The sequence below is a fragment of the Schistosoma mansoni genome, chromosome 3 (genome assembly GCF_000237925.1).
Source record: "Schistosoma mansoni strain Puerto Rico chromosome 3, complete genome".
Classification (NCBI taxonomy): Eukaryota; Metazoa; Platyhelminthes; class Trematoda; order Strigeidida; family Schistosomatidae; genus Schistosoma; species Schistosoma mansoni.
The window spans coordinates 5,505,507-5,531,344 of NC_031497.1; the positions used below are offsets into that span (position 1 = coordinate 5,505,507).

Here is a 25,838-nt window from a genome sequence, read left to right on the forward strand (position 1 = left end):
GAGAGAGAGAAAGAAAACAAAGATCACTCAATGCATAATTATCAATTCTCAAATATACATAAACAACACATACACACATTTACATCTGCATATAAAATAATAACCATACAAAAACAAAAATTCCATCGGTTAATTTTCATGTTTTACTAAGGGTTTAGATGGTAATGGTTGTATAGTACTATTAGATGATTTGGTGAATTTCAGAGCTAACTTATTCCCTGATTCATTTCGATTGATTCTGTTGGCTGAATTGATATGAGATGATTTGAATATGCTGACCTTGGATATTTGGGGCTGATGTTGTTGCTGGTGATGATTATTTTTTAATAACAATTTTTGACTGTGAATATCCTGTGAACTAGTATCCCCATTCTCCACGTTCACTTGTTCATCGAAAAAGCTGCAATATTAATAAATGTAAAACTGCTTTTAGAAGAAAAAGACATGGAGGGATCATAATGGTATTTGAAACACTACTAAGAGATAACATTATGGTATTAGGAAAATTATCCATTGTGTTTGCATGCTACCGCATCAATTTATATTATTAAGGCTACTAAGTTGGTAAACGTCAGTTAACATTTATAGCTTTAGTCAATTCATGAAATAACTGGTCTTGTAACGGCCATTTCTAGGTAACTTTTTCACACACGACATATTTGAACTTCACTAGTTACCACTTCTAACTAGAACTGTGGAAGTTACCCCTGGAAATTAGTTACTAATGAGCATGTGGTTATCATTTGTGGAGAATCATGAAGTTATCAACCACTGAATCCAGACTGAGTGGTCCTCATAATTCCTTTCATGTACAGTCAATCAGTTGAAATCATCAAGAAAAGTTAATGAATGGTTACTCTGAGATAATTTACCAGAGATATAGAAAGTTAGTTGTTCTACTGAGAAATATCTTAATTAGACTGGCTTCAGGTATAGATGAAAATATTGATACATTTTTCTCTTTGGGAGGACTAATAAAATCACCATTATCGTTTTATTGTCATGGTACATGATTTAAGGAATATGACTTTGTTTCGTATCTCGATCTATTGTCAGATAAAATACACACTTTATTGCTGTCAATAGACTAAATTTATCAGGTACACTAAAGTTCAATTGTTACAATTAACTCAATCTGTTAATAGAAATATTCATAACGGATATGTGAAACGTAATCTTTTAAAAAGCTTAGATATCACCTCAAATCAATAAATATCCAAGTCTGTTTCTTTGCTTATTTATAGTAAACTGAGTTTGTATAGTTTAACAGTGGCTAATATATCACTCTTAGACTGTAACAGTTCTCAGAACGTCTTCATCCTCTATCAACATTTTTAACGTAACGATGTATGGGTAAAATGTCCCGAAAATTTTGAATTTGATCAGCATTTTGATCTAACAGGATTATGTTCACCAAGTAACTCAGGTTAATTATAGCGTATCTAATGACGGAAGTAATCTCTGAGAGACTAAGAAAAAGGTTGTTAATAGTAACGAATACAGTTAAACACAATATCTTCAAATAATAACTAGTTTGAAGTTTCAACATATTCACATGCATTTAAGTAAAGAATATTCACCAAAGTAATTTCTTTATTAATGAAGCCAAATGTTACTGTATGACTATAAAAATATAACTGAAGCTGGATACAATCCGAGTAGATAGGCTGACATAACAAACTTTCATATTCGTAACTGAACTCAAGCGTCTTGTTATTCGACTCTCAACAGTCAAATCATGAGTCCAACTACAAAAGAAATATCCTAAGCACTAACACATTACATTTAACTTTAAATCTAATACACAAACACTAGTTACTCTATTTGTTTAAAAAGACTATGTACAACGATGTACATTGATCATCGACCCTGTGATAAATACATACGAGGAAGGAAAAAACGAAATATCAAACATACTTAAAAAGAATGAAGTGTTTGAAATCCAGGTTAAATTTGTAAATATTATCATGTCCAAATAATCTTCAGTGAACAAGTAAAAACTTGATATATGAATCATATCATTTAAGAAATAGCTATCGTGAACTAATTAAAATCTATGTAAATGATTATCACTTACTTAAGGACTTAGAAGGTTACTAAGATTAGACCCTATCACCACTATGAACAGTATTAACAAAACACAATAATTTTATCGATTTAAATTCCAAGATTGACTTTGAATTGAAGACGTGTTGTGGTGTGGCTTACTTATATCCATATAAGTAGTATATGGTGATGGTCAGACATAGAATGTATTTCAGTAGAAGATCGATAACGAAACAGCAGAAACATAATGCAATTGGTACGAAAATGCATGAACAATAATAATCGGAGACGATGGACTGATATTTGAAGAAGGAACAATCAAGATTGAAACAACTGATTAGTAGTTTGCAAATCAATGGTTTACTGTATGGTTGTCAGATTTTATTGAGATGTTCTATAATTTTATGCTTCATTGCATTCTATTGTCCCCACTCGTCTTCTCATTCATTAGTCAAGCATGATTCTAAGTTGACAAACTATCCTGATCCTGAGATGTATTTCAAATATCTTATTGAGATTACCAATTTAATACTCTATCACCAGGTAGCTTAAATTTTTATTCAATCACCTATTTTCCTATTCATATATATCATGTGAATAAAAATGTGACCAGTTATTAATAAAAGAGAACTAAATAATTATTCACGGGACCAATTTCTACTACAATTGAATACAAAAAGCTATCATTTTAACAAATATTTATTTATTAAAACTTAATAGATGAATAGAATAATGCATTATAATCAACAATAATACCATACAACTATTACCATTCAACATGTGATGATGAATTCTTTAACTTTTGTCTATTGGAAGAACAATTTGATGAAATTGAAAAAACAGATGATGTATTCGTGTTGATCGAATCATAATTAATTGGCAGTGATGAATCTGATGAAGAACAGACTTCAGATACTGATCGATTATTAATTGAGCTTTTACCAACACCCGCCTAATAATAATGATAAGAATAATATTATTGTTATTGAGAACTTTACAGTTTGAATGAGAAAATGGTTAAACTATTACATTATATTAGGTAGAGTAATTCAACAGAAAAACAATGAGCAAAAACAAATAGTTTGATGAGGATTTCGAAAATAATTCTCATTATAAGCTGATGTCAGAATATTCTAAGCGAAGATGGATAGTGTCTAACAGTGGAATCCAGGATATGCGTTTCGTCCTATTTGGGACTCGTCAGCTGGATGTACCTGCATCTCAGAGTTGATGTTCACTTTAGGACTCCAACCTAGTACCTTTCGCTTCAAACGCCATCGCGTTATCCACTCAGCTATTGAGTCCTGGTAGCCACTTGCTTGTGCAATGGGGTGAAGTTTAGATTCGTTTAATATTGTTTGTTTGAATCTTCCCATTGATGTTTAGGACTGAAACTGGTCAGTCTCTAATTAGCATATGTGCATACTGTGCGTATTGCCTCGATATAGCTTTAATTCACTGCTAGGCACTATCCATCTTTCCTTATAATGCTTGTGAATTAAGGCTATATCGAGGGAATACGCACTAGTATGTACATATGCAAATTAGAGACTGACCAGTTGCAGTCCTAAGCACCAATGGAAAGATTCAAACAAACAATACTAAGTGAATTTGACGTCAGAATAGTTGGTGCTAGCAAACCACTAAGGAATAGTAAACTAGAAACATAAAACTATCCAACGATTCGTGGTTTATAATAATTCACCAAGTATGATAATTTGGAAAGCAAAAATTAATTTTAACCGAAAAAGGATATATACATCCATTCTTGTTTTAACATGTATAAATGGAAACAGGACAACTTGGAAAGTATAATGACGAAATAATAAGTAAAGGGTGACAAGATAATTGTCATAGAAAAAAAAGTATATACATTATTTTGAACAAAATGAGTACCATCCTAATTTGTTTGCTCAAGTTTTGGGGCGATCCTGAAAATTTATCTCAGTAGATATGACAAGCTCAGGAAACATAAAGAAGCATTTTATCCAATCAGTGTTTGACTGGAAGCTTTGCTAGAAACATCATGGAAATGAAAAGTCACATGTAGAGTTTCTGATTGGTTGATTACTGCACTGATATTATGTTTAGTAGCATCCCAGAATTTTCAAGAAAACACAAGGACTTCTAAAATGCTATAAAAGCCCTATATTTTCTGTACATAAATGAACCTTTGGAGTAAAGTGTTTCTCGCATATTTTGCGCCTTTTCTCTCGTGTTCAAGTCGCTGTGTAGTTTTGGCTTGGGGGTTATGAGACTAGCTTAGGATCTGAGTATAGCGTTCAATCAGCAAGACTTATCATCAAGTCAATAGGTTTGACTAATTAAATTAAGGTAACCAAATTTGAAAATAACTAATTTAATTGTTCAGGACTGAATTCATAAGAGATGTGGATAGAGTTATTGGAATTGTTTTATATCTTGTTAGTTACTCAGATCATTTGCTAAAACGTTGAGACTATAACTTGTGGACGACCTTTGGGTGACGTTAAAATGACCTTGAGAATGTCCACCTACTAATTAGGATTAAATGAGTGTTATTAACCAGTGTGAGGAATCAGAATTATGATTTCCAATTGATGGTAGGGTTAATAATTAGATTTAGAGCTCTTATCGCGAACGGACATCAGCTAAAATGATAAAACTCTATTTAGACAAATAGATGAATGAATTTCGCGCCAAAACCTGCTATCTTAAATCTGATTGATTCGTCCATAAATTATAGTCCTGCCACTACAACATTAAATTAATGTATGGTTATAATCAGTACAAATAAATGAAATATTCTAGTGAAATTCTTTGACAATTTTATCTGGCAATAGGTTTTAGTTATCTGTAGTCTTCTAACTTTGCTAATCAACTGCATTGTTTGGAGAAGGTAGATTTTAATTTCGTTTACTGCTTTCATATTTATGTAACAAGTCCATAAACCATAACAAACACACAACATAGTGTAATAATTAAATATGGTTTTACAAATGAAACGCCACCAGAATTTCACATAACTGTCATAAATTGATTGATGTTAGAAATTAAAACCATTGGATCCCCATTCAACGGTTTTAAGGTTACACATTCGTCACGAGACCTGAATGTCCTCGATTTAACACTTGTAGAGTTTTGAATGTCCAATACAAATAAGTCGCAAACTATGATGAAACAGTAATCCAGTACTTCCTAGTTTTCAATGATTATCTAAATGAAATCAGTCTGTTAAATGAGCTATAAAATTTATCAACTAATGTTGTATTTTCATAGTTGAAATCATGAGTCAATTGAAGCTAAACCACCATGGAAAACCTGGAAGCACTTGATGGCCGTTTCGTCATATTATGGGACTCCTCAGCAGTGCGAAAAGTGAATTGTGAGTTTTGTGAACATACGCATTCATATAACGAAATAATGCAACATTGATTTCGTAAATTCTGAGGACTTATAAAATAAGATAATACAACTGTTTATTGCACCTTGATTTTGTTACAGTACATCCAGTTTATGTTGGTTTATAACAAAAAAAATATTTTAATGAGTAGCCAAAAGATGAAGGTTAATCAATGAGAAGTTTATTACCTATTAAATCACACGTTTTCTAGGTGCTTATTATTATTATTATTATTATTATTAATGGCTTTATTCAATATTATAATCTGGTACAATATAGAATTCTCAGCACGAGTTATTTCAACAAGTTTTTTACCAAAAAAAACAAAAACAAACCCAAAAAAAACAGAAAAGGAATGAAAAAGGTTTAAGAAAAACTGAGTTTATACAAATTATCAAATTTGAAACATGCTTAAGAAGACAGGTTATTTACTAGGTCAACTCTAACAGCCTGTTCGTCACAAAGTAAATTTGCTAAGTAAGGTATTACAGAACTTTTATAGACTTGCTTGCGTGTATGGATTTTAATGTATTTACGTCTCGTTCTACCAGAAGATATACAAGGAGAAAGATATGAATGAAGCGGATGGTTAGTATCTGATAAGATAACACCTGCCAAGAGTTTGCAAGACTTAAGATGTCTATCCCCAAGCATATTAATAATGACTTCAAAAGATTCACCACATACCTTGCAAACCGCCTTCAGCACTCTACGCAAAACAGGAAAGTCTTTTCTCAAAAGCCCGGGAAAGAATAATGGAGAACAATATAGAATAATAGGTAACATGCAGGAATTTACAAATTGTATGAGTAAATGGCGAGTAATCCCAAAAGCATACAACCTCTTTATGTAGTATGTCAAACGGTAAACGTTTTTCGATAACAGTAAAACATGAGAAGACCAAGAAAGATCAGAGGAAAAAGTAACACCAAGATATTTGACCTTCGACACTGTGTTTATTAAGGAGTCTCCAATGGCACAAGCATTATGTGATCCCAAAATAGAGTGTAGGTTCTGTCCGTGTCTCAAGCTAAAATTAACAGCTTGACATTTAGATGGATTGAGTAAGAGACCATTACCAACAGACCACCTTTCAATACGAGATAAAAACTCATTCATTTCTATGGGATGTAAGGAGGTAGAAATCGGCATACATACAGTGTGGTCGTCCGCATATTTTACAAAAGTGTTTTCTGTGGAAGATAGCAGATCATGCAGAAAAACAGAGAAGAGCAAAGGTGAAAGAACAGCACACCTACATTAGACAGTAGAGATGTTGAACACTTTCCTTCAAATACGGTGTACTGTTCTCTTCCAGAAAGGTAGGAACATAGCCAATTGGTTATCCAGCTGTCAGTGTCGACGCTGATCAGCTTGTTAAGTAAGAGGTGTCTTGGAATAGAATCAAAAGCAGAAGTAAAGTACAGGAAAGCGCATCTAACATACTTCTTACCCTTTTCCAACCCGAACACTATATTGTGATGCAGAACAGCAACGGCATCTAATGTGCTTCTTTTGCATTTGTAAGCAAACTGACGTGGATCACAGTGCTCTTTTATTGCAGGTTGAAGTGGTTGTATCAGTAATTTTTCCATTATTTTAAGGAAAGGTGAAGTTATTGCAATGGGTCTAAGTTTTGCATTTTTATCACCAGAAGCTTTCTTTGGTATAGGGATTACCTTTATCTTTCTCCACATTTTCGGTAAGACATTAGTTGAGAAGGATCTGTTAAAGATATTCGTTAATGGATAACATAAAACATCAGCACATTTTTTAAAAAGGAGGTTTGGGATACCATCAAGTCCTAAACATTGGGATGAATTAAGTGACTGGAGACATTTTCGGACATCATTTTTAGTGAAACTGGAAACACAATTATTCTTCAAACCCTTGGATATAGGGAGCATGATGTCAGATGACTGACGTATAAAGGACTTATTTAAGTCACAAGCATTCAGCTGGTTATCGCTCCTAGTCTTCCTGTTCCCTGTAATTTCTTTAAAGAGTTTCCACATACTTGGAGAGCTTTTACAAGATAGGAGTTTTTGAGTAAACACAGAGTTGAGACGTCTAATCTCTTGGTTTATTTGACCATTTAACTTACGAACTTCAGTAGTATTTTTCTCCTTGTACATCCTTTCTTTTACCCTCCGTAGTCGTTTTAGTTGTGGAGATGTAAGTTGATCAAAACTTAAAAAGAAGGTTTCGATAGGACAGCAAATATCAAAACGGAACTTAAGATAACAGGTGATAACATCAGTTGTGTTTTCTTTTGAGTCATCTGTAAATAATTCCCAGTTGGTCGTACGAAACATGTTTTTTAGATTTTGTAAATTTTCTTCTGAGTTAGAATTAAGCAGCTCTGGAATCGACATTTGATTGATGTTCATTCTCTTTAATGCATATTGCCAACCACCATGATATCTCTTATTGTACTTGTTTGTGATTTTTGCAGCGAAAGGACGTAAGCTTTTCATAAACGCGCCTGTATAGGTTATGCGATTAATAGACATAATGATAAGTTAAAACAAAATTAAAAAACCCAGATAACTTGTTGAAATATTTAGATGGCAGAAACAGGTAGCCCAGGTATTCAAGCAGGCCGCCTTGTACTTCTACGTCTACCTCTTTTAATATATATGTACACATTTGAAAAACAAAGGAATTTAACATAAAGCACAGTATCGATGACCTGATGAAGACTAGTTTATGGTTGTAATAAGATTTAATTTTGTAAAATTAGATTAGCTGAATATTTATCAGTGTATAGCACATTCATTATGTACTATATGACTTCTTAATTTACCTGTATAGTATGATTCCTGATAACCACATTGAAGCAAGATTTTTCTAATGTAGTGCAAGTAAGCACAGTTTGGGGCAATCAGTTTTCCGTAAGAAAACTATTCGTTAGCCGATCACCTTAAAATGAATTTAATTTTACCTGCCTACAAAATGGTACTGATATCCAAGGAAAAATTATTAATTTGAACCGATGAAAAGTCTTTATCAGTATATGGTTCTGGAGACTGTTGCACTCTATTGGAATCACGAATAGATTTAAGTTACACAACCAATGAGGAAGTTACTCACCGAAAACAAGGGAAGATTGTCGGTAAATATCGTGGGTTGATCGAAGTTAAACTTGTGCACCATTGCATATCGCATCAATAGTCTAGAGGTTAGAGCGTTGGCTTGCGAGACTAAAGGCACTTTTCAATGCAGTGTAAACATTTGAAACAGACAATAAACTATTCTGAGTGGATTTTTTTCTTACTGAACAACAACACATGAACTTGTACTTACGTTTTGATTATTTCTTTGTTGTATAGTTGCTGTATTGACAGATAAACAACTCATATTGCACTTCAGTTTATTTATCATAAATTTAAATCAGTTGAATATATTTGACATTCATCAGTTTGGTGTACATGAAATCTTTATGAAGGGTATGCCCCTGTGGGATTCCGACCAGCATCAACAGACCTCACGATTTGAGATGTCATCACTGAGCTATTTAGGTCATAACTGACCTCCTGCAAGACTGACATATTTGCAATTGATTGATTTTTTGTGTAGTGAATAATGCCATATTTGTTTAATCCTTCTGTACCAATCAAATTCTATCAATCAATTTCAAGTTTACTGTGACTTTATTAAAGTAACACCTTGCTAACGAATAATAACGAGCTTGATACCTAGGTAAAGAGCTAGCTGCTAGGTGCCTAAAACTACTTAACATCTGAATCGAGTGAATGCGATATTAACTACCGAGACAAGTGACCACATTGGAACTTTATTGATAGGATGCAATTAGCACTAAAGACTACACAAACACGAGATGGGTCGCTATTCAGAAATCAATCAATTGTAAAGTATTAAATCTGGAACTAATAACAACTATTCTCATAGTATTATGATCATCATTCTGTAGCATACATAAATATATTTTGAAAGTAGTTTTCATTTAAAAGCAGAAACAAATTAGAAAACCACTAAAAATATCGAGAACACTAGACAACTGTTGAATGATAACCTTGAAAATAAACCTTCAGTTGATTATAAAACAAATAAAGTCGTTTATTTGTTGCAACATGGATGAATGTGAACACAAAGTAAAGTGTAAAAGTAGTCAAAAATTTGATAAACATGACAGTTATCAATCAGACAGTTATTTTAAATTTGATTCATGATTAAACCCTTTCAAATATTAATAGCTTGCGTTTATCTACTGTTTTAAATGAAGTATCGCTAGACATTGGGTCAGCAACTATTAAATCCTACAATCAGTAGTTTGAGTGAGTTTAGTTGATTTACGTATCAGGGTTATAACGCTGCTGAGGAATAAATAATAATCGATGAACATAATATTCATTGGAAAAAAGAACATCATATGTCCGTGTCGCAATTCCCATGACGTGAAGTTCGAACACCAAGACTGGTACAAGTGAAGATTAATTAACTCCAAAACACAACGATGACCCTAGTCAAAAATACACTGACAATATATATTGATTGTACACCCAGTATGATTATCAATTAGAATAAAATCACGTATATGAAAAATACCCAGAGTTATAATTAAATCACATGCTGCACGTCATGCTGAGCATAATACATGTTAACTTAATACAAGAGTATTGTATCTTCAACAAACACATAACACTCAAATAAATTAATGTTTTAACGAATGAAATATCCCACTGGAATACAAAACAAATATTACTTTGAGTAATCAACATACTGAATTTTTAAAATAAAAGGTAGTTATGTTGACCAGAAATCCCAACGAATTAAAATTTGATTTTACCTTTTTATCCCGTCATATCAGACCAGTCCTGAACCTTTGAACAATACTTTGAGTTAATAGTGTCTGATTTTGACAGCTCTATTTGTATTTAATCACCAGATGAAAAGTTTTTCTGTTTTTCAAAAGACACGCATACTGCAGAGAAGTTAGATCTTAATAAATTATGGTCAAGAACGCATTGTTTTTAATGATAAAAGACATGGTTAGCTTGCTATTATTTGATCATGTGTTCTCAAAATATTACTGACGTACAGTGAAACCAGAGACTGAACAGGGTTCGAATTCAGTTGAAAGATGAGTAAGCTAACCACTAATTCATTAATTCGTACGAACCAATTAATTTTCAATTCAGGAGAACAAAATTTAAAAACTGTGACATATCAATTACTGAGATTAATTAAGTCCAATTAACATTTCGGAAGACATAAAATGTCATAACTGTCGTCAGATTGAGAACTTTTACTTTTAAGTCTACATAATTGTTAAATTCTATTGTAATCAAACTGTTCATCTGAATGGATGTACAAATATATTCGAGAAACGGTCCATTTCATGTGGAAAAAAGCTAGTCAAAAATCTAGTTTACTCTATTAACAAATAATACCTTATGCATTATAAATTTAGTTGTGACCTATTTTTCACAATTTCTTCTTGTCTATTTTTTCATCTAACCCCAACCGAGAATTACACTGACAACAAATTCTAACTAGATTCACCAAAAGACTTTTACATTTAAAATTTTTTTGACCTCAATTATTTAACACATGAATAATTAATATCAGAAGGGGTTTTGTGGATATTATAGTAACATATGCTTACTAGTGACTGGCTTCAAGATGTATTTCCTGGAGTTCTAGTGAGAAGCAGTGACCAGTGGAGTTCAATCAGGTCTGTTGTGAGATAGTAACTCACTGAAGACATTGGTGGATGTGTCACTCACTTTCGTGGAACGGTTGAAGTTAGACATTAACACTGTTGGATGCCGGCCAGCTCAGTGGTCTAGAGGTTAAGCGCTGGTGTGCGAAACTGATAGGTCCAGTGCTCGGATCTCGCGGGTGCGGGATCGTGGATGTGCACTGCTGAGGAGTCCCACAATAGGACGAAATGGCCGTCCAATGCTCCCAGGTTTTCCATGGTGGTCTAGCTTCAATTGATTCATGATCTCAACTATTAAAATGACATGAATAATTCTTAGATTTTCTATCATGGTTTTTTAAATCAGTCTTACAATAAACGTTCATAATCACATACATAACTATGATGAACACCTATTTGAAAACCAGGTTAAGATGAATAATGTCCACCTATTTGTTGTTGAAACTCAAGATTGAGTAAGACTGTGGTGTGTGCTGCTGGTGTTGACAAATATAAGTAGTATGTATCGCCAATCGAAAGTGGAATGCCTGGAGGCAGAAGGTCAAAGCGTAATGAATGCTATTTTACATGTAATCAATGACATTAATAGTAAAATTCTTAAGTATTAATAGTAAATGTAAAGTTTAAACTATAACCTTGCTAATTTGTAAACGCTCAGTCTTTATATCTAATAACTTATTATTGGTAAGATTGCTATTATTTTATATTTAGTGAGACGAAGTAACTTTATGCTAGAAATTTAATGGTTTACTTACTGACTGAATTACTATTGGTTTTTGGTATCCACTAATTGGTGATTTATTATTATCAATGTTATACGTAGCCTAATCTTTACTGATTTTTATTGATGATTATAGATTATATGAAGTGAACTTATTCGGAAAACTACGAAAAATCAAGAAGAAGTAGATAGCTGTTTCCTCTTATAGTAAGACTCCTGAGCCGTGTATATCCACGATCCCACTGAGGATTAAATATAAGATCTTCAGAACTTGTAACAAGCTTCTCATCGTTACACCACTGAGTTATCACCTAATGCTTAATGTGTCCAGCTTCAATCAATTCGAAACACTGCTCAAACATAATCAATATTGTTGGTAGGTAGCTGCCTTAAACCCGACATAGTTGAACTCCAGTAGTCATGGTTTCTCATCAGAACTCAAGGAACTGCCTTTCTAAGCTAGTCACTAGTTATTATTAGTATGAAGTGCTTTTGAATCATGTGACAATGGAGCCACAATTCTAAATGACTCAACATCACAGCACACTAGAGTTTAGAGCCATCTGTCCACTGTCTCTAACCACGAAACGCCAAAGATTGTCAAGAAAGTGAAGTTACAAGGAAGGGGAAACACTGAAAAGAACAAGAACAGATTTGTGATCATCTAATTGAGAAAGTTATACTTTACGTAATGCGATCTACTTGTATCCTCAATATAGTTTATATTAGATGATTATCATACTCAAACAATAGTGTAACACTGAGTTTATTCATCATAATGGTCAATAACAAGTGTTTTCAGGATATGTAATAAAATCAGAAGTTATGCTTACATTAGTTCGTTAACCTGAAATGTTGAAACTATATCATATATTTGGTACTTTAATGGTCAAAAAACTAATGTCAATATGCAACACTTAAGATTTGTAAATATTGATTCCTTTATTGTATAGCTTGACAAGTGGTAGATATTTAGCATCCTAAACACAATTATTTCATCTCAGATACTAAATGAACTGATATGTGAATTTAGCTATTTAGACTCTCTTACATAACATCTAAAAAGGAACTATCATCAATAGCTTAATAATATATACAGATATAGTAGATTTTCAATTATTCTTCACTGACCACTTACGATAACATACTGTAATGAACAAAACACTGGTGGGGACAATCGAATGTCTTTAAACACAAATTACAGACTATTTCACTAAATTCTGATAACCATACAGTAAACAGTCAATTTGCAAAATAATAATCAATTGTCTCAGTCTTCACTGTTCCTTTTGTAAATATCAGTTCATCTTCTCTAATTTCATTGTTCATGCATTTTCCTACCAATTTCGCTTCATTTCAGTTCTTTCCTTATCGGTCTTCTGTCAAAATACATTCTATGTCTGGCCATCGCCATATACTACTTATATGGATATAAGTAGACCACACTACAATACCACCTAGTTATATATAAAAAAACTATCTTAAATTTTTTAAAAGTATGTGTAATGATTCCGTGATAAATACCATTTGTAGCACATAAAAATCATTAGAAGCTAACAAACTTTATATGATTATAGTTACTAAAGAGTCACATACATAAAATAGAATATTGTGGAATTTTTTTATTCGTCAAACTCCACCACCGACTTAAAATGGAATAGAATGACGTTAGAAACAATGATTCTCAATAAATAAGTAGTATTTTTACTAATTTTAGTATTGTGAAAGTATTTTCTACAAAACAGAAGGAAGTTAATACATTCGTTTCAATGTTATCATATTATTCTTATTAAATATTTGAAAGTCAATAAAATGTGACTTCGTTCTGAGTAGTGAAAACATTGAGTAAATATGTTGAGCTTGAATGAAAAACACACTTTATCGTTTCACTTAGCATTGATTGTTTGAATCTTCCCATTGATATTTAGGACTGCAACTGGTCAGTCTCTATCAGGACTCAGTAGCTGAGTGAACAACGCGACTGGGTTCGAGTCCTAGAGTGAACAACAACTCTGAGATCCAAGTACATCCAGCTGACCAGTCCCAAATAAGACGAAACACGCGTCCTGGATTTCACTGCTAGTCACTATCCATTTTTGCTTACAACACTTTATCGTTTGTTTTCTTCTTGTCATTAAAATGAAAGCCTGAAAGTACTGTTTTTTCTTATTACAGACTCATGCTTACGGAAGATATTAATGGAAAACAAGTTTATGATAATAACTTTTTGCAGAGTGAAAAGATTCTTCAAAATATAAATGAAATTCATATCCTCACTAAAGAATAATTTGAAGATAGATTTCCGAAATTCTGGTAAGAATCCATAACTAATGAAGTAAACTGTGTTAGATATGAGATAGTTATCATCAGTAGTATTGAATGATTAGTACATTATTGATTGAAGTTCGGGTAAAGCAGGTCAATAATTATATAACTATCTATTCATGATAATTTTTTTCAGAACTGAACAAATCATTCGTCTAAATAAAACTCTCATATTATATTTGTGTTTTATCCAGTACGTTAGGATGCTCTACATTGATGTATTCATAACAGACAGATGTGTTTAACTTCAGATGTTTGAAATGAAATATCCAGTGAATATCACACGCTTACACGCAGCACTCAGCCACTAAATAGACGAGAGGTTACTAGAAAATCCTGGATTAGTCACATTTATGGAACACTGAAAAAGAGATGGATAACCTCACAACCTGATTACCAAATATGTATATATTGGAGCTAACCTACGTGTAATATACTTTTTAAAAAAATTTATGGACGTTATCTGTACGTGCTCATACTTTACTAGAAAAAGATTACAAGTTATTGCGATGTTAAATACTGGAAAATGCAAACAGAAACACTTCAGTTCTAAGCATATGTTTGTCTTTATCTATTCTCTGAATAAATGAGAGACAAATATATTGAAAGTCAAGTACCTTATGTATATATGTTGAATGAACTGGTAAAATAGCTTAGCAACTGATTACGTTTGCCAGATACTGACTGTTAAAAGTGTTTGTAAAAAATGTTTTAGATATTCATGACTTAAACGAACACTGAAGAAATGATCTTTGCAATAATGTTCAGTCGGTGCTTAGAAATTTTACTGTAACGAAATCTATGTTAATGAATAAAGCCATTATTAAAATCACAAAGAAAGTCATCATTACTTCAAGTGAAGGATGTTTTCATAAAATTGACTGAATATGTTTAGAAGAAGAGATAAAAGATTTGTCATCACTCACCAAGTTTTCAGTTCGAATATCATTCTTCCTTTGGTTAGACATGACATAAATATAACCTATAATGTTTTATGTTTCACGAAGATCAGTAACAACATTTACACCCAGGATTTTCATCAGTTGGGACTCATCACTTAAGTATACCATGAGTCATGGAGAAAAATTGTTACTATTTAAATATTTAAATTAAAGTATCGAGGCATTATAATCGAACAAACACTTAACTATAGATCTGTTCTAGTATAGAATGACTTCTTATATACTTCAGACATTTATAATGGCACTAGAACGCTTATGTTTTATCGTTTTAATACTTTGTTTTCTAAACGAAAATACACCTAACAGTTAATATTAGGCATCAGGTATTTAAAATGTTCCCATAGCGGTCTAGTAGTCAAGTTAATGATGGTTTTCAGTAACGACTAAACTTCATAGATTAATCTGTATGATATATATCTATATTGTATCAACTAACATAAGTTAAAAGTATAAACCTAAACTAGTGAATTTTTGCAACACGATATGAATAAACGATGTGCTCTGGTGCGAGACTGGTAGGTTCCGGGTTCGAATCTCGCGAGTGCGGAATCGTGGATGCGCACTGCTGTGGAGTCCCATAATAGGACGAAACGGCCATCCAGTGCTTCCAGGTTTTCGATGATAGTCTAGCTTCAATTCACTCGTGATTTCATCTATGAAAAAACGTAAAACATTTATGAAGGTGTAAAATATCCAGAATTATCGAATGTTATGGTGTGATCTTATAAATGACCTTGTCAATATTGTATCATTCAATGAGTATTACATAGATAAATTTCGATCATTTTATCTAATGAACCTTTAAAATGTGTACCTAGAATAGACTAAACAAAACAAAAACAATTTTATTTTAAATGAACTTTAAGTTCAGAGTATAATTGAAAATATAAGTGGTATCACTATATTTTAGTGTTTATAATTACTCTAATAATTATGAATTGATAAACGGGGAATAATAAATTAACTGAATTAAATATTTCACAACTAGTTGAGGTCGTGGATGCGCACCGCTGAAGAGTCCCACAATAGGACGAAACGGCCGTCTAGTGCTTCCAGGTTTACCATTGTAGTCTAGCTTCAATTGACTCATGCTTTCAACTATGAAAATACTAAATCTCCACAAAACCCCTTCTCATATTTCACAACTGTTATTATATAGCAAAACTTTATTTTTCTTAACCTATTCACGCTACTTACAAATAGTTAGTAGATAGCTGGTTTGTTAAAAATTTTGATTTTAAACGACGAAATAATTTCTAGCGTATTCGGATAATAATAATAATAATAATAATAATAATAATAATAATAATAATAATAATAATAATAATAATAATAATAATAGTTCATGGTAAGCAGAGATGGATAGTGGCTAGTAGTGGAATCCAGAACGCGCGTTTCGTCCTATTTGGGACTCGTCAGCTGGATGTACCTGCATCTCACAGTTGATGTTCACTCTGGGCCTCCAACCCAGTATCCTCGCTTCAAACGCCATCGCGTTATCCACTCGGTCACTGAGTCCTAATAGCCACTTGCTTGTGCGATGGGGTCAATGGCCGAGTGGATAACACGATGGCATTTGAAGCGAAAGGCACTGGGTTCGAGTCCCAGAGTGAACATCAACTCTGAGATGCAGCTACACCCAGCTGACGAGTCCCAAATAGGACGAAACGCGTGTCCTGGATTCCACTGCTAGCCACTATCCATCTCTGCTTACCATGCTTGTGAATTAAGGCTATATCGAGGCAATACGCACAGTGTGCACATATGCCAATTAGAGACTGACCAGTTGCAGTCCTAACACATCGATGGGAAGATTCAAACAAACAATACTGAATGAATAATAGTTCATGATCAAACATATGAATTGTGAATGCAGACGGTGTCACTGAATGAGCACTTTCGAGCAGATCTAAATAAATCAGAAGGGGTTTTTGTGGATATTTCAGTATTTTCATAGTTGAAATCATGAGTCAATTGAAGCTAGACCACCATGGCAAACCTGGAAGAACTGCTTGACGGCCGTTTCGTCCTATCATGGGACTCCTCAGTATATAGATCGTGGATGAGTACTGCTGAGGAGTCTCATAATAGGACGAAACGGCCATTCCATGGTGGTCTAGCTTCAACTTACTCATGCTTTAATTATGAAGATCTAGATAAGAATAAAACAACAGTTCAATACAGCCAGATTTTCACTGTTCATCTAAGCAATGGCAATTAATAATGTAAATTACTGTCTACATCTAACACATTATTAGACAGTGAAGAAAGTATTAACATTACATTATAAGAAAGCAATACTGGTTAAACTTACTTGTTTAATTTTAATTTGACTTTTGTCGATTTCATTTGACATTTTAAACGGTGCAGGATTTTTATGATTTTGATTTTGATTCGAATTCGCAAGCTTCTTTTTATGCGTTGTATATGGTTTTTGGTTACAATTTTCTAATGATTTATTTGATGTGACCACATCTTCAGTGCACTCCTCTTTTACATCTCTATGATTATCTAATGTATTTTCATCACTGTTAGGTGATAAAATGACTGAGGGACATTCCAAATCTGCTTTTGTAACTTTGTTCTTTCTTCTCTTTATACTTTTACATGAGTTAAGTAGTTTTGGTCTAGGAAATAATGAGAAAACTAGGAACTAATCAAATTATATTATATAATATAGACATATGTTATCAGATGTAAAATAAGCATTTGTGAATAGAGAGCCCTTTTTCAAATAAGACTACTATCTATGTGTCGTGTATATTTAGTACTTATCTAAGGAATTTGAGACAATTGAGCTTGATAAATGGAAATTGAATATCAGCTTCGTTAAAATATTGTGCCGAAATGATTGAAATCTTCGTTTATTCTTATTGGTTTCTTGCAAATTACATATTGCATACATCTAGTAAAATGTATTTCATTGGAGTAAACGTTGTTATATTCTTAATCTTAACTTATTACACTTTTTTTAATCTGATTGTCACTATTCATTTAATGACAAAATATGTGTAGCAGTAAGAAAGATTTCAAATCAACCGGTGAAGTGAACAGATGCAATCTGTTGTACGTAAAAATAGATATTTACGCAATCGAAATTGTAGATAACACTACACAAACAAGTTCTTTGAAATTATGTAACTGAAAATCTTCAACGTACTTTCTACATGATGATAAGATAGGGTTGTGCTTACGATTATTAGAAGCTTTTGAAATCATTTCGTATGTTTAGTGCTTAGTACACATCGATACCTAATCTCAATAAGACAAACTCCTGAGCAAAAGTGGCTTTTAACTGTTGATAGTCGTTAAACATATTTTGATTGTTGAAATTTTAACTAGTCAGTTGACTAGACCTTGTACGATTCACAGACATTTTTAAAAATAACTCGATATCCTTTGAAAATATATCTTGCATACACATGGTCGCAGTTAGTAGTCGACTTCACGGAGAACATTCTGTACTTAGAAGTATTGAGATCAGCCATCACAGTTCGAGCTAGTGACAGATATAGTGACAAAAGATCTATCTTTTTCGCAAAGTAAAAATTGCTCTTTTACACCATACAAACCAACTTAAACGTTTTAAATTAAAAATCATGTACACGTACAAAAGAATGAGCACAGAAACTTTATTAAAGAAACCATGCTTTACCTGGCTAGAATAACAGATAATAGAATTTAGCCACAGATAAAGAAAACTTCAAAAATCTAGAATCTTATACAAAGGTATTTTAAGCATGTATTAGTCCAAGGAAAGAATATCTGTCGCCTTTTTTATTTAACGTCGGTAACAGACTGGATTTCTTTGTACTTCAAAACAACATATTCTTAAAGGATCTTGCCAATATTATGAGTATTTTGTAATGATTATTACACAATGTTTCTCGGCGTGTATACGGATACTAGGGTAGATGAGTTTACTAAAAACTGAATAACAAGGACTGCAAAAACCCTATAAGAAACCCTGTAGAAATAACGCCAAGTACGATTTCGATAATTAATGGTTAAAATTTGTTCTTTTATATATTTTTCTGGGATTTCACAAAGTCATCATTTGTGCTTTTATTCAAGGACACAAACAGTAAGATCAGATATATAGATTCATCAATTTTCGACTCCATTTCACTTCATTTCACATGTCATACGCAACGTAGAATCCGTCACACATGTAAACTAGCACAAGCTACCTCACCTTTTAACTACGATGAGATGAAATTATCATAACAAATCCCAGAATAAAAGTGTTAACATTATCCGTAATAATACCAAAGATTAAGCATACATATTATGATTCGTTACGTAAGGACAAATTCGCAGAATAAAAATTATAAAGTAAACTCAAAGCTCGGGATCTACGAGATGGGGGAAGAATGAATAGATTTACTTCATTGTAAACGATTTTAAGCTATTTCACACAAGGTTCCTATTCACTTAGCATGCACTTACCAATACTCTTGGATTCGACAGTCTGTGATGTCACTTATGATATCCTACATAGAAGCTCAGACCCTGGACAGCACTGAAACTAACTTTTGACTATTACAGGGTATACATCTTTCCTAGTTTGTTTATTGACTACCAAAAGCTTTGACTTTTAATCCCCTACATAATGAATAAAGACAATATCTGCATGTTGATACTTTACAAACTCGAAAAACTACCTATAATTATGTTTTTTATGATGTAAGTCATTCTTTTGCTGTTATCTAACCAACCGATTATGGGTGCTAAAACGGTGAAAAAAGAAATAGCATTCTATCTTTAGCACCCTGAGTTCCTGCCATTAGGACACTACAACCATATCAGTGGTATTTGGAATTTATCTTTCTAGCTTGAACAATGTGAACGAAATCATACGGTTGTATTCACGTCCTACATATATGAGGAATTGTAACACTTTAAGCAAACCACATCCATTTTTAACATATTTGGCATGTCGCTAGCAGTCGACTCCAAGATCCGTATGTCGTCCCATCTGAGACTCATCAGTAGGATATACTTGCATTTCTATACTGATGTTCACGCCGGAAATCAAATCTATTACCTTTCTCCTGAAAGCCCAATTGCTAACAACTGAGCTGCTGAGCCGAGTTAACCACTAACTTGGTCAAATCAGACCTGCATAAATCCTGACTGACAGACTTAGACTTGTATCTGAGAGACTTAAAATCCCTACTAACATTGTTATTATTCGAAATACTTCCGCACTTGCAGACTTACTGTGATTCATTTAATAATTTCAATCGTATATTTATATATGTATGTACATATATATGTTTTTTTAGTTAAACTTTAGGAAAATCTAGTTCAAGATCGTATTATTGATCCATGTAACTTCTAACAGCATTTACAATAGTCTTATCATGGCTATTCTGCTACAAACTGAAATAAAGTTAGTGACATCAGCATTAACAGCGCTACTCAATAAATGTTTAATCATCTAATCAAAATTAGTACTCTTACTCTGAGTGTAGTTTTCTCCACTCGGCGAGTTCTTTCAAAACGATATCACATTCCTTACGTAAATAAAATTCCTCGTTCGAAATTGTTTCATGATCCAAAACTGTTGTGATATTGTTGGTCTGTTGGCCAGTAGGTTCATTTTGATTTAGATTTCCTGTTTTTAATTTGCATATATAACTATTGTCCAAAGCTGAACTAGCTGCACTTCCACTTTCTAATCTCAGACAAGCTGGTTTTATTTTTCCAATCTTACCTGCCAGGGGTGAAAATCTTCGATAACGCAGTGCTGCACCGATGCCTCCACATATAACTTTTCCTGTTGTAAGCTCAGAAACAAGCTCTTCTTCATTCAATTTAACTAGACGAATAATAAAAGGAATTATACATATGTATAGTTTTAGCTAAGGAAACGCCTTTAATTTAGTGGGCTGGCTTTGTTTAAATCAAAAATCGGTAGATTGCATGTCATCTTATAGTGCAATTGCTTTTTAAAATATTATAAACATATAAATTTATGAGCTCACAAACCGCTAACCCGTGAAGTGAGAATTAGAAAGTATCATTGATGAAACAAGTTATCATGTCGGTAAGCACCAAATTGTGATATTTTGTCATGAAAAATTATGAAAGAATGTCACACTCACCTTCCTTATCCATCACTACTGATGAACTTCTAGAAAGCTTCAGAATGTTGTAACCATCCTTAGGTTCAGTAAACTGTATAATGCTTTTCTGATACTTCTGTTTCAATGCTGAGGTTGGTCTTAGACCTAAGGTTGAACGACCCGCTTCTATTGTCTCTCCAGTGACCAGAGGATATCCTGACTTTTCCCCGTCTACGATATTTTTCTGAAGAAAACGAAATAATTTGTTGAAAGTCCACCTCCAAACTTCTTTTAAATTCAAAAACTAAGCTACAGGAGAGAATAAGTACAAAGTCTTTTAATAATGTCCATCTTTTATTTCGTGGCATTGGCAAATTCTTTGTGATGAATAAATCAGGAAAAGTTGTGAAAAATTTTAATTGTAAATAAAATTAAACATGATTGGGCATAAAACTGCCTAAGCCTTTGTTTTTATTACTGACAAACATCCAACACTGTGATCCTGTATTTATATGATACTTACACATCTTGATTCCAAATTTGTTTTTCTCCATTGTCGATATACAGAATTATATCCTTATCGGTGCAGATTATAAATTATTAAGGCCATGATTATTCTAGACCTGTGAATCCCAGCCCAATATAAAACCTACTAACATCTTGAATATTTAACAATAAATCCTTAGTTTCTTTAAATTTTACCATATTTTACTTTCAAACCAATTTCAAATAAATGTGGTAAACCGACCTCAAGTTCCATAACGAGGAGCTCCATTAGTCTTCATTGGAATGAGAAAATGTTATCAACATTATTTAATTTTCTCGTTTTTCCAAGATTATAAGGAAAGCTTTGTATGGTGATGTTGTGGTGTGTGCTACTGATGTCAACAGATATATGTAGTATGCATCAATAGTCAAAAGTGGAATGCCTGAGGGCAGAAGATTAAGAAGATTGAAGAGAAGAGAGAGAGAACAGAGAGTGATTGGTGTGAAAACAATGAAGTCTGAGACAATTGATGAATATTTTGCAAACAAAGTATTTACTGTGTGGTTCCCAGGTTCCACCACGATATTCTGTAATGCTGTGCTGAAATACATTTGGTCGACCCCGCCTGTGTTCTTGTTCGCTACGTCACTATTCTCCATTACCTCTTTTTAGTAAGCTGATTCCTTAAAATTGTTGAATGTGGTTGAGTCCTCATAAAACAGACAATAATGAAGATATTAACTTAACTTTTGTAAGTAGTCACAGTAGGTAATCTTCTATTTGTACGCTTTGAATTTAAGGAAACAAAGCAGCTCTATAAATAAGTGGAATATTTGTGAATAACTAAAACTGTGTATAGAATAATTACTTTTATAAGAGACTATCTATGCTGCTACACCTTTGAGTATGTGCAATTTCGGCGTCTTCCAAACAACTAGATAAAATTCAACCAACCGCTTTGTTAAAATTACAGTGTTAATATCCTAAGAAAATAACTACATATATCTGAAAAACCTTTTCTACGATCTTTATATAATAAGTTTTTCAGCGAATTAATCTCTAGAACCTAGGGAAAAAAACTTGAACACGATATACGGTTAAGGACATTTTTCCGACAAAACTTAACAGACAATTAAGAGCCAAAAACATATTGAGGCTCTAAGGGTAGTTGGTTTTAATAAACTCAAAATTTTCTACATGTATGTTAAAGCTATAAGCGTACACATCTTTCTCCTGACTAAAACACCATCAAATCCAAACCAAGTGTAATACTTATTCGAGTAATTAAAAAGCTAGGTTGATTTATGAAGAAGCAGAAACGTGATAATTAACTTAAATTTTTGAACAGAAAAGGTCAGTAGGTGGACGCGCAGATAAGAATACATTCACCGTACAAAAAGCGGAATAAACAAGCAAAATCATATCTCTTATCCATTACCAAACCGTACTACCTCCTTAGAAGCTAGATTAATGGTTTATGGTACACAAGTAAACGTTTTATAATTTAGTAAATTAAATGATCATATTCGAAAGTTATCATGGTAGATAACATCTCTTATTTCGTTTTTTTTCACGAGTACACTTTACAACTGTACATTATACAGTTTTTTAATGACTAGAAAAAATCAGAATCTTGTTATCTCAAATCATGTACATAAAGCGTGCAAGATAATAATCAAAACAGAGTCTTGTAGAGAAGCAAGAAGGTATTTTGAGGAAATATTTATATTTCTTTACTCCCTGTTCTTAAACTAACGACTAAATTTATTCACACAAAGTCAATAATATGCTTTTCGTGATCTTAAAGAGCTTGTGGAATAGCCAACATACCGTTTTACCAGATAGTAAACCAATTTCTTTCAAGAGGATGTTTATATACTCCCATTCACTATCGAACTTGGTTATATCATATTCCCCTGAATGTGACGTAGGATTGTCCTGTATTGGAATGTCATCAAGGATGGATATCTGTGATAATTCTTCTCGCACAACCTTCCTGTACCTCTAAGACATTATAAATCAAACTATTACTTACCACTTTCCCACCATGTTTTGTAACAAAAGGATTTCCTTCAAGAGTAAGAGATGTAAGTTTGTGACAGAGACGAAGATATGACAAACTGCTCTTGTCTTCAATCAGGTTGCTTTGTTATGTTAAAGAAGATGTAGAAAATTACCCCTCAAGATCTATAACTTCGATATTGTCCAACATTACACATGGACTAAGATCCGATACTCCATTGAAAGCTACGTATAATTCTACTAATTTTGTGAAACTTGATAACCCATCAAGGCTACCAAGACAGCAGCGAGGCATCCAAATGACCTCCACAGTGTTGAGACATGTCCCAAGATCTCTGCATATGGTTAAATGAGGACATAAAGCTCACCGAACATCTGGAATATTACTATTAGATAATCTCAAATGTCTCAAGTTTGGTAAATATGATCCGAAGTTTGCTACCGATATACGATCAATGTCAACCTCAAGATCTAGAGTGAAAACCATGCTTAAATCGCTAAATCCTGTCAACTCCCTCTAAATAAATGTAAATATAATAAAATACGTATACAAGTCTCTCCTCAGTTAGGAATTCATCACTTGGGGTTTCAGATGGCCGTTTACGCAAAGGCGTCGGGTTGACTGTCTTCTCCTGAATCTCTGTAATCTGCACGAGTGCTGACTTAGGGCGGATATCGCTGCTAAATGTATTATTTTGTAAATAGTAAATAATTATCTATGCTGAAAGCTTTTACTACCTGGCTTGTAGTTCAGTCATTGCCATCGCAATATCAATGGTTTCTTTATCATGTTATGGAACTCGCACTCTCATGGGACGTTAGAAGCTATATAACCTAGACTTATGGAGAAACATGTTTGAAGTAATTTACATTAGCAACGCTTTTAAAAAGCTCCTTACCAGAGAAGCAGAGTAAAACAAACACAGTATCTTTCGCACAAGCTTGCATAAACGAGTCGACTTTTTTGCTCCTCCACCTTCTTGTTTCTATATTATTCTATGTATTTGGCAATATCCAGTGGGTGGTAGTTTAGCCACTCGACTTCAGTTTCACAGTAATTTGAAAAAATAAGTGTACTCAGAGACGTGCGCAAATTTTTCGGTCGTTAGAATACATTTGCAAATGTCTATACTTGATTCCTACTCACATTTAATGATCTATATATTCAGAACAATCTTATGTAAACCAGTCAACTTCTTTGCACTTGTTTTTTAATATGAGACGGAGTTAAGAATCTTCAGTATTGTTCGGTATGCACAACATAGTCTTTTGGCTGCAACAATCTTAGTGACATTTATATTTATTTGAGAGCTGATATGTCTTAAGCACAGTAGGGTTTCCATGGTCAAGAGCATCGACTCGAAATGTCTATGTGGTTCCTGAAATAAAGCTCATATCGTAGCCAATATGGAAGAATAAGATCACGCTATCCATTCCCTAAAAAGTAATTTTAAGCAGTTTGAGAATAATCTTTTTAATTACGAAATACAGACAAGATCGCCTAAAAGTAAATAAATAGAAGTAAACACTGCTCTAAACTCGTCCATGGCAAAGGTCGAACGAGCGGATTTCAGTGACACTCAACGCGGGTCGACAGTGTGAATTTGTAGATTCCATTGTTGAAAGATGGAGAAAAAAATGAACCTGGTATGAACCAGTGCTGTGACTTCCAACACTGTTGGAAGTGATATGTTACTTTGTAAAACAGCGAAATAGAGCAGTTTATAAGTAAAGATTGGATCTCTTGTCAACCATATCATGACTTCGTCAAAAGATGGCTTTGTACCTCAGATATTTTAATAACGCTTACAGCTGAACATCGTGGTGAAATCAAGAAGCGATCATATTCATGTGTATATTAAGAGCAACCGTTGCAGAATCTCCTACAGGTAAACAAACAAAAGCAATAAATTTGCGGAAGCTTTGCAGTGTGAGAGACTTGTCAGTGGAGGTAACTAGATCGGTTCCATTAAATTATTGTAAGAAAATGTTAAGCAACATTATACACCTTTACTTAGTATTCTTTGTTTGGATAATCCCATTGGTGTTTTTAGGACTGCAACTGGTCAGTCTCTAATTGGCATATGTGCATACTGTGCGTATTGCCTCGATATAGCCTCGATATAAGCACAGTAT

At 33.2% G+C, this 25,838-nt stretch overlaps 1 protein-coding gene and 1 non-coding gene across 3 annotated transcripts; one reads left to right on the forward strand and one right to left on the reverse strand.

Moving 5' to 3' along the window:
- Positions 1 to 24,466, reverse strand: Smp_137950.1 (hypothetical protein; the record flags this gene model as incomplete). Of its 2 annotated transcripts, XM_018799000.1 has the most annotated exons (12): positions 1 to 400; positions 2,817 to 2,998; positions 17,437 to 17,749; positions 20,589 to 20,802; positions 20,842 to 20,946; positions 21,233 to 21,437; positions 23,511 to 23,684; positions 23,716 to 23,824; positions 23,858 to 24,037; positions 24,071 to 24,219; positions 24,248 to 24,383; positions 24,441 to 24,466. In XM_018799000.1, 12 exons carry the CDS (start codon positions 24,464 to 24,466, stop codon positions 130 to 132), a joined length of 2,064 nt encoding a protein of 687 aa, XP_018650833.1. In that variant the 3' UTR covers positions 1 to 129. The 2 variants fall into 2 exon arrangements, with proteins under 2 accessions (XP_018650833.1, XP_018650834.1); XM_018799001.1 differs by lacking the exon at positions 1 to 400 and having other exon boundaries at positions 2,737 to 2,998.
- On the forward strand, positions 16,668 to 16,738 carry Smp_tRNA_00536_Pseudo_TTG.1.1. The gene has a single exon. It is a non-coding gene (tRNA).
- Positions 24,467 to 25,838: the final 1,372 nt, after the last annotated feature.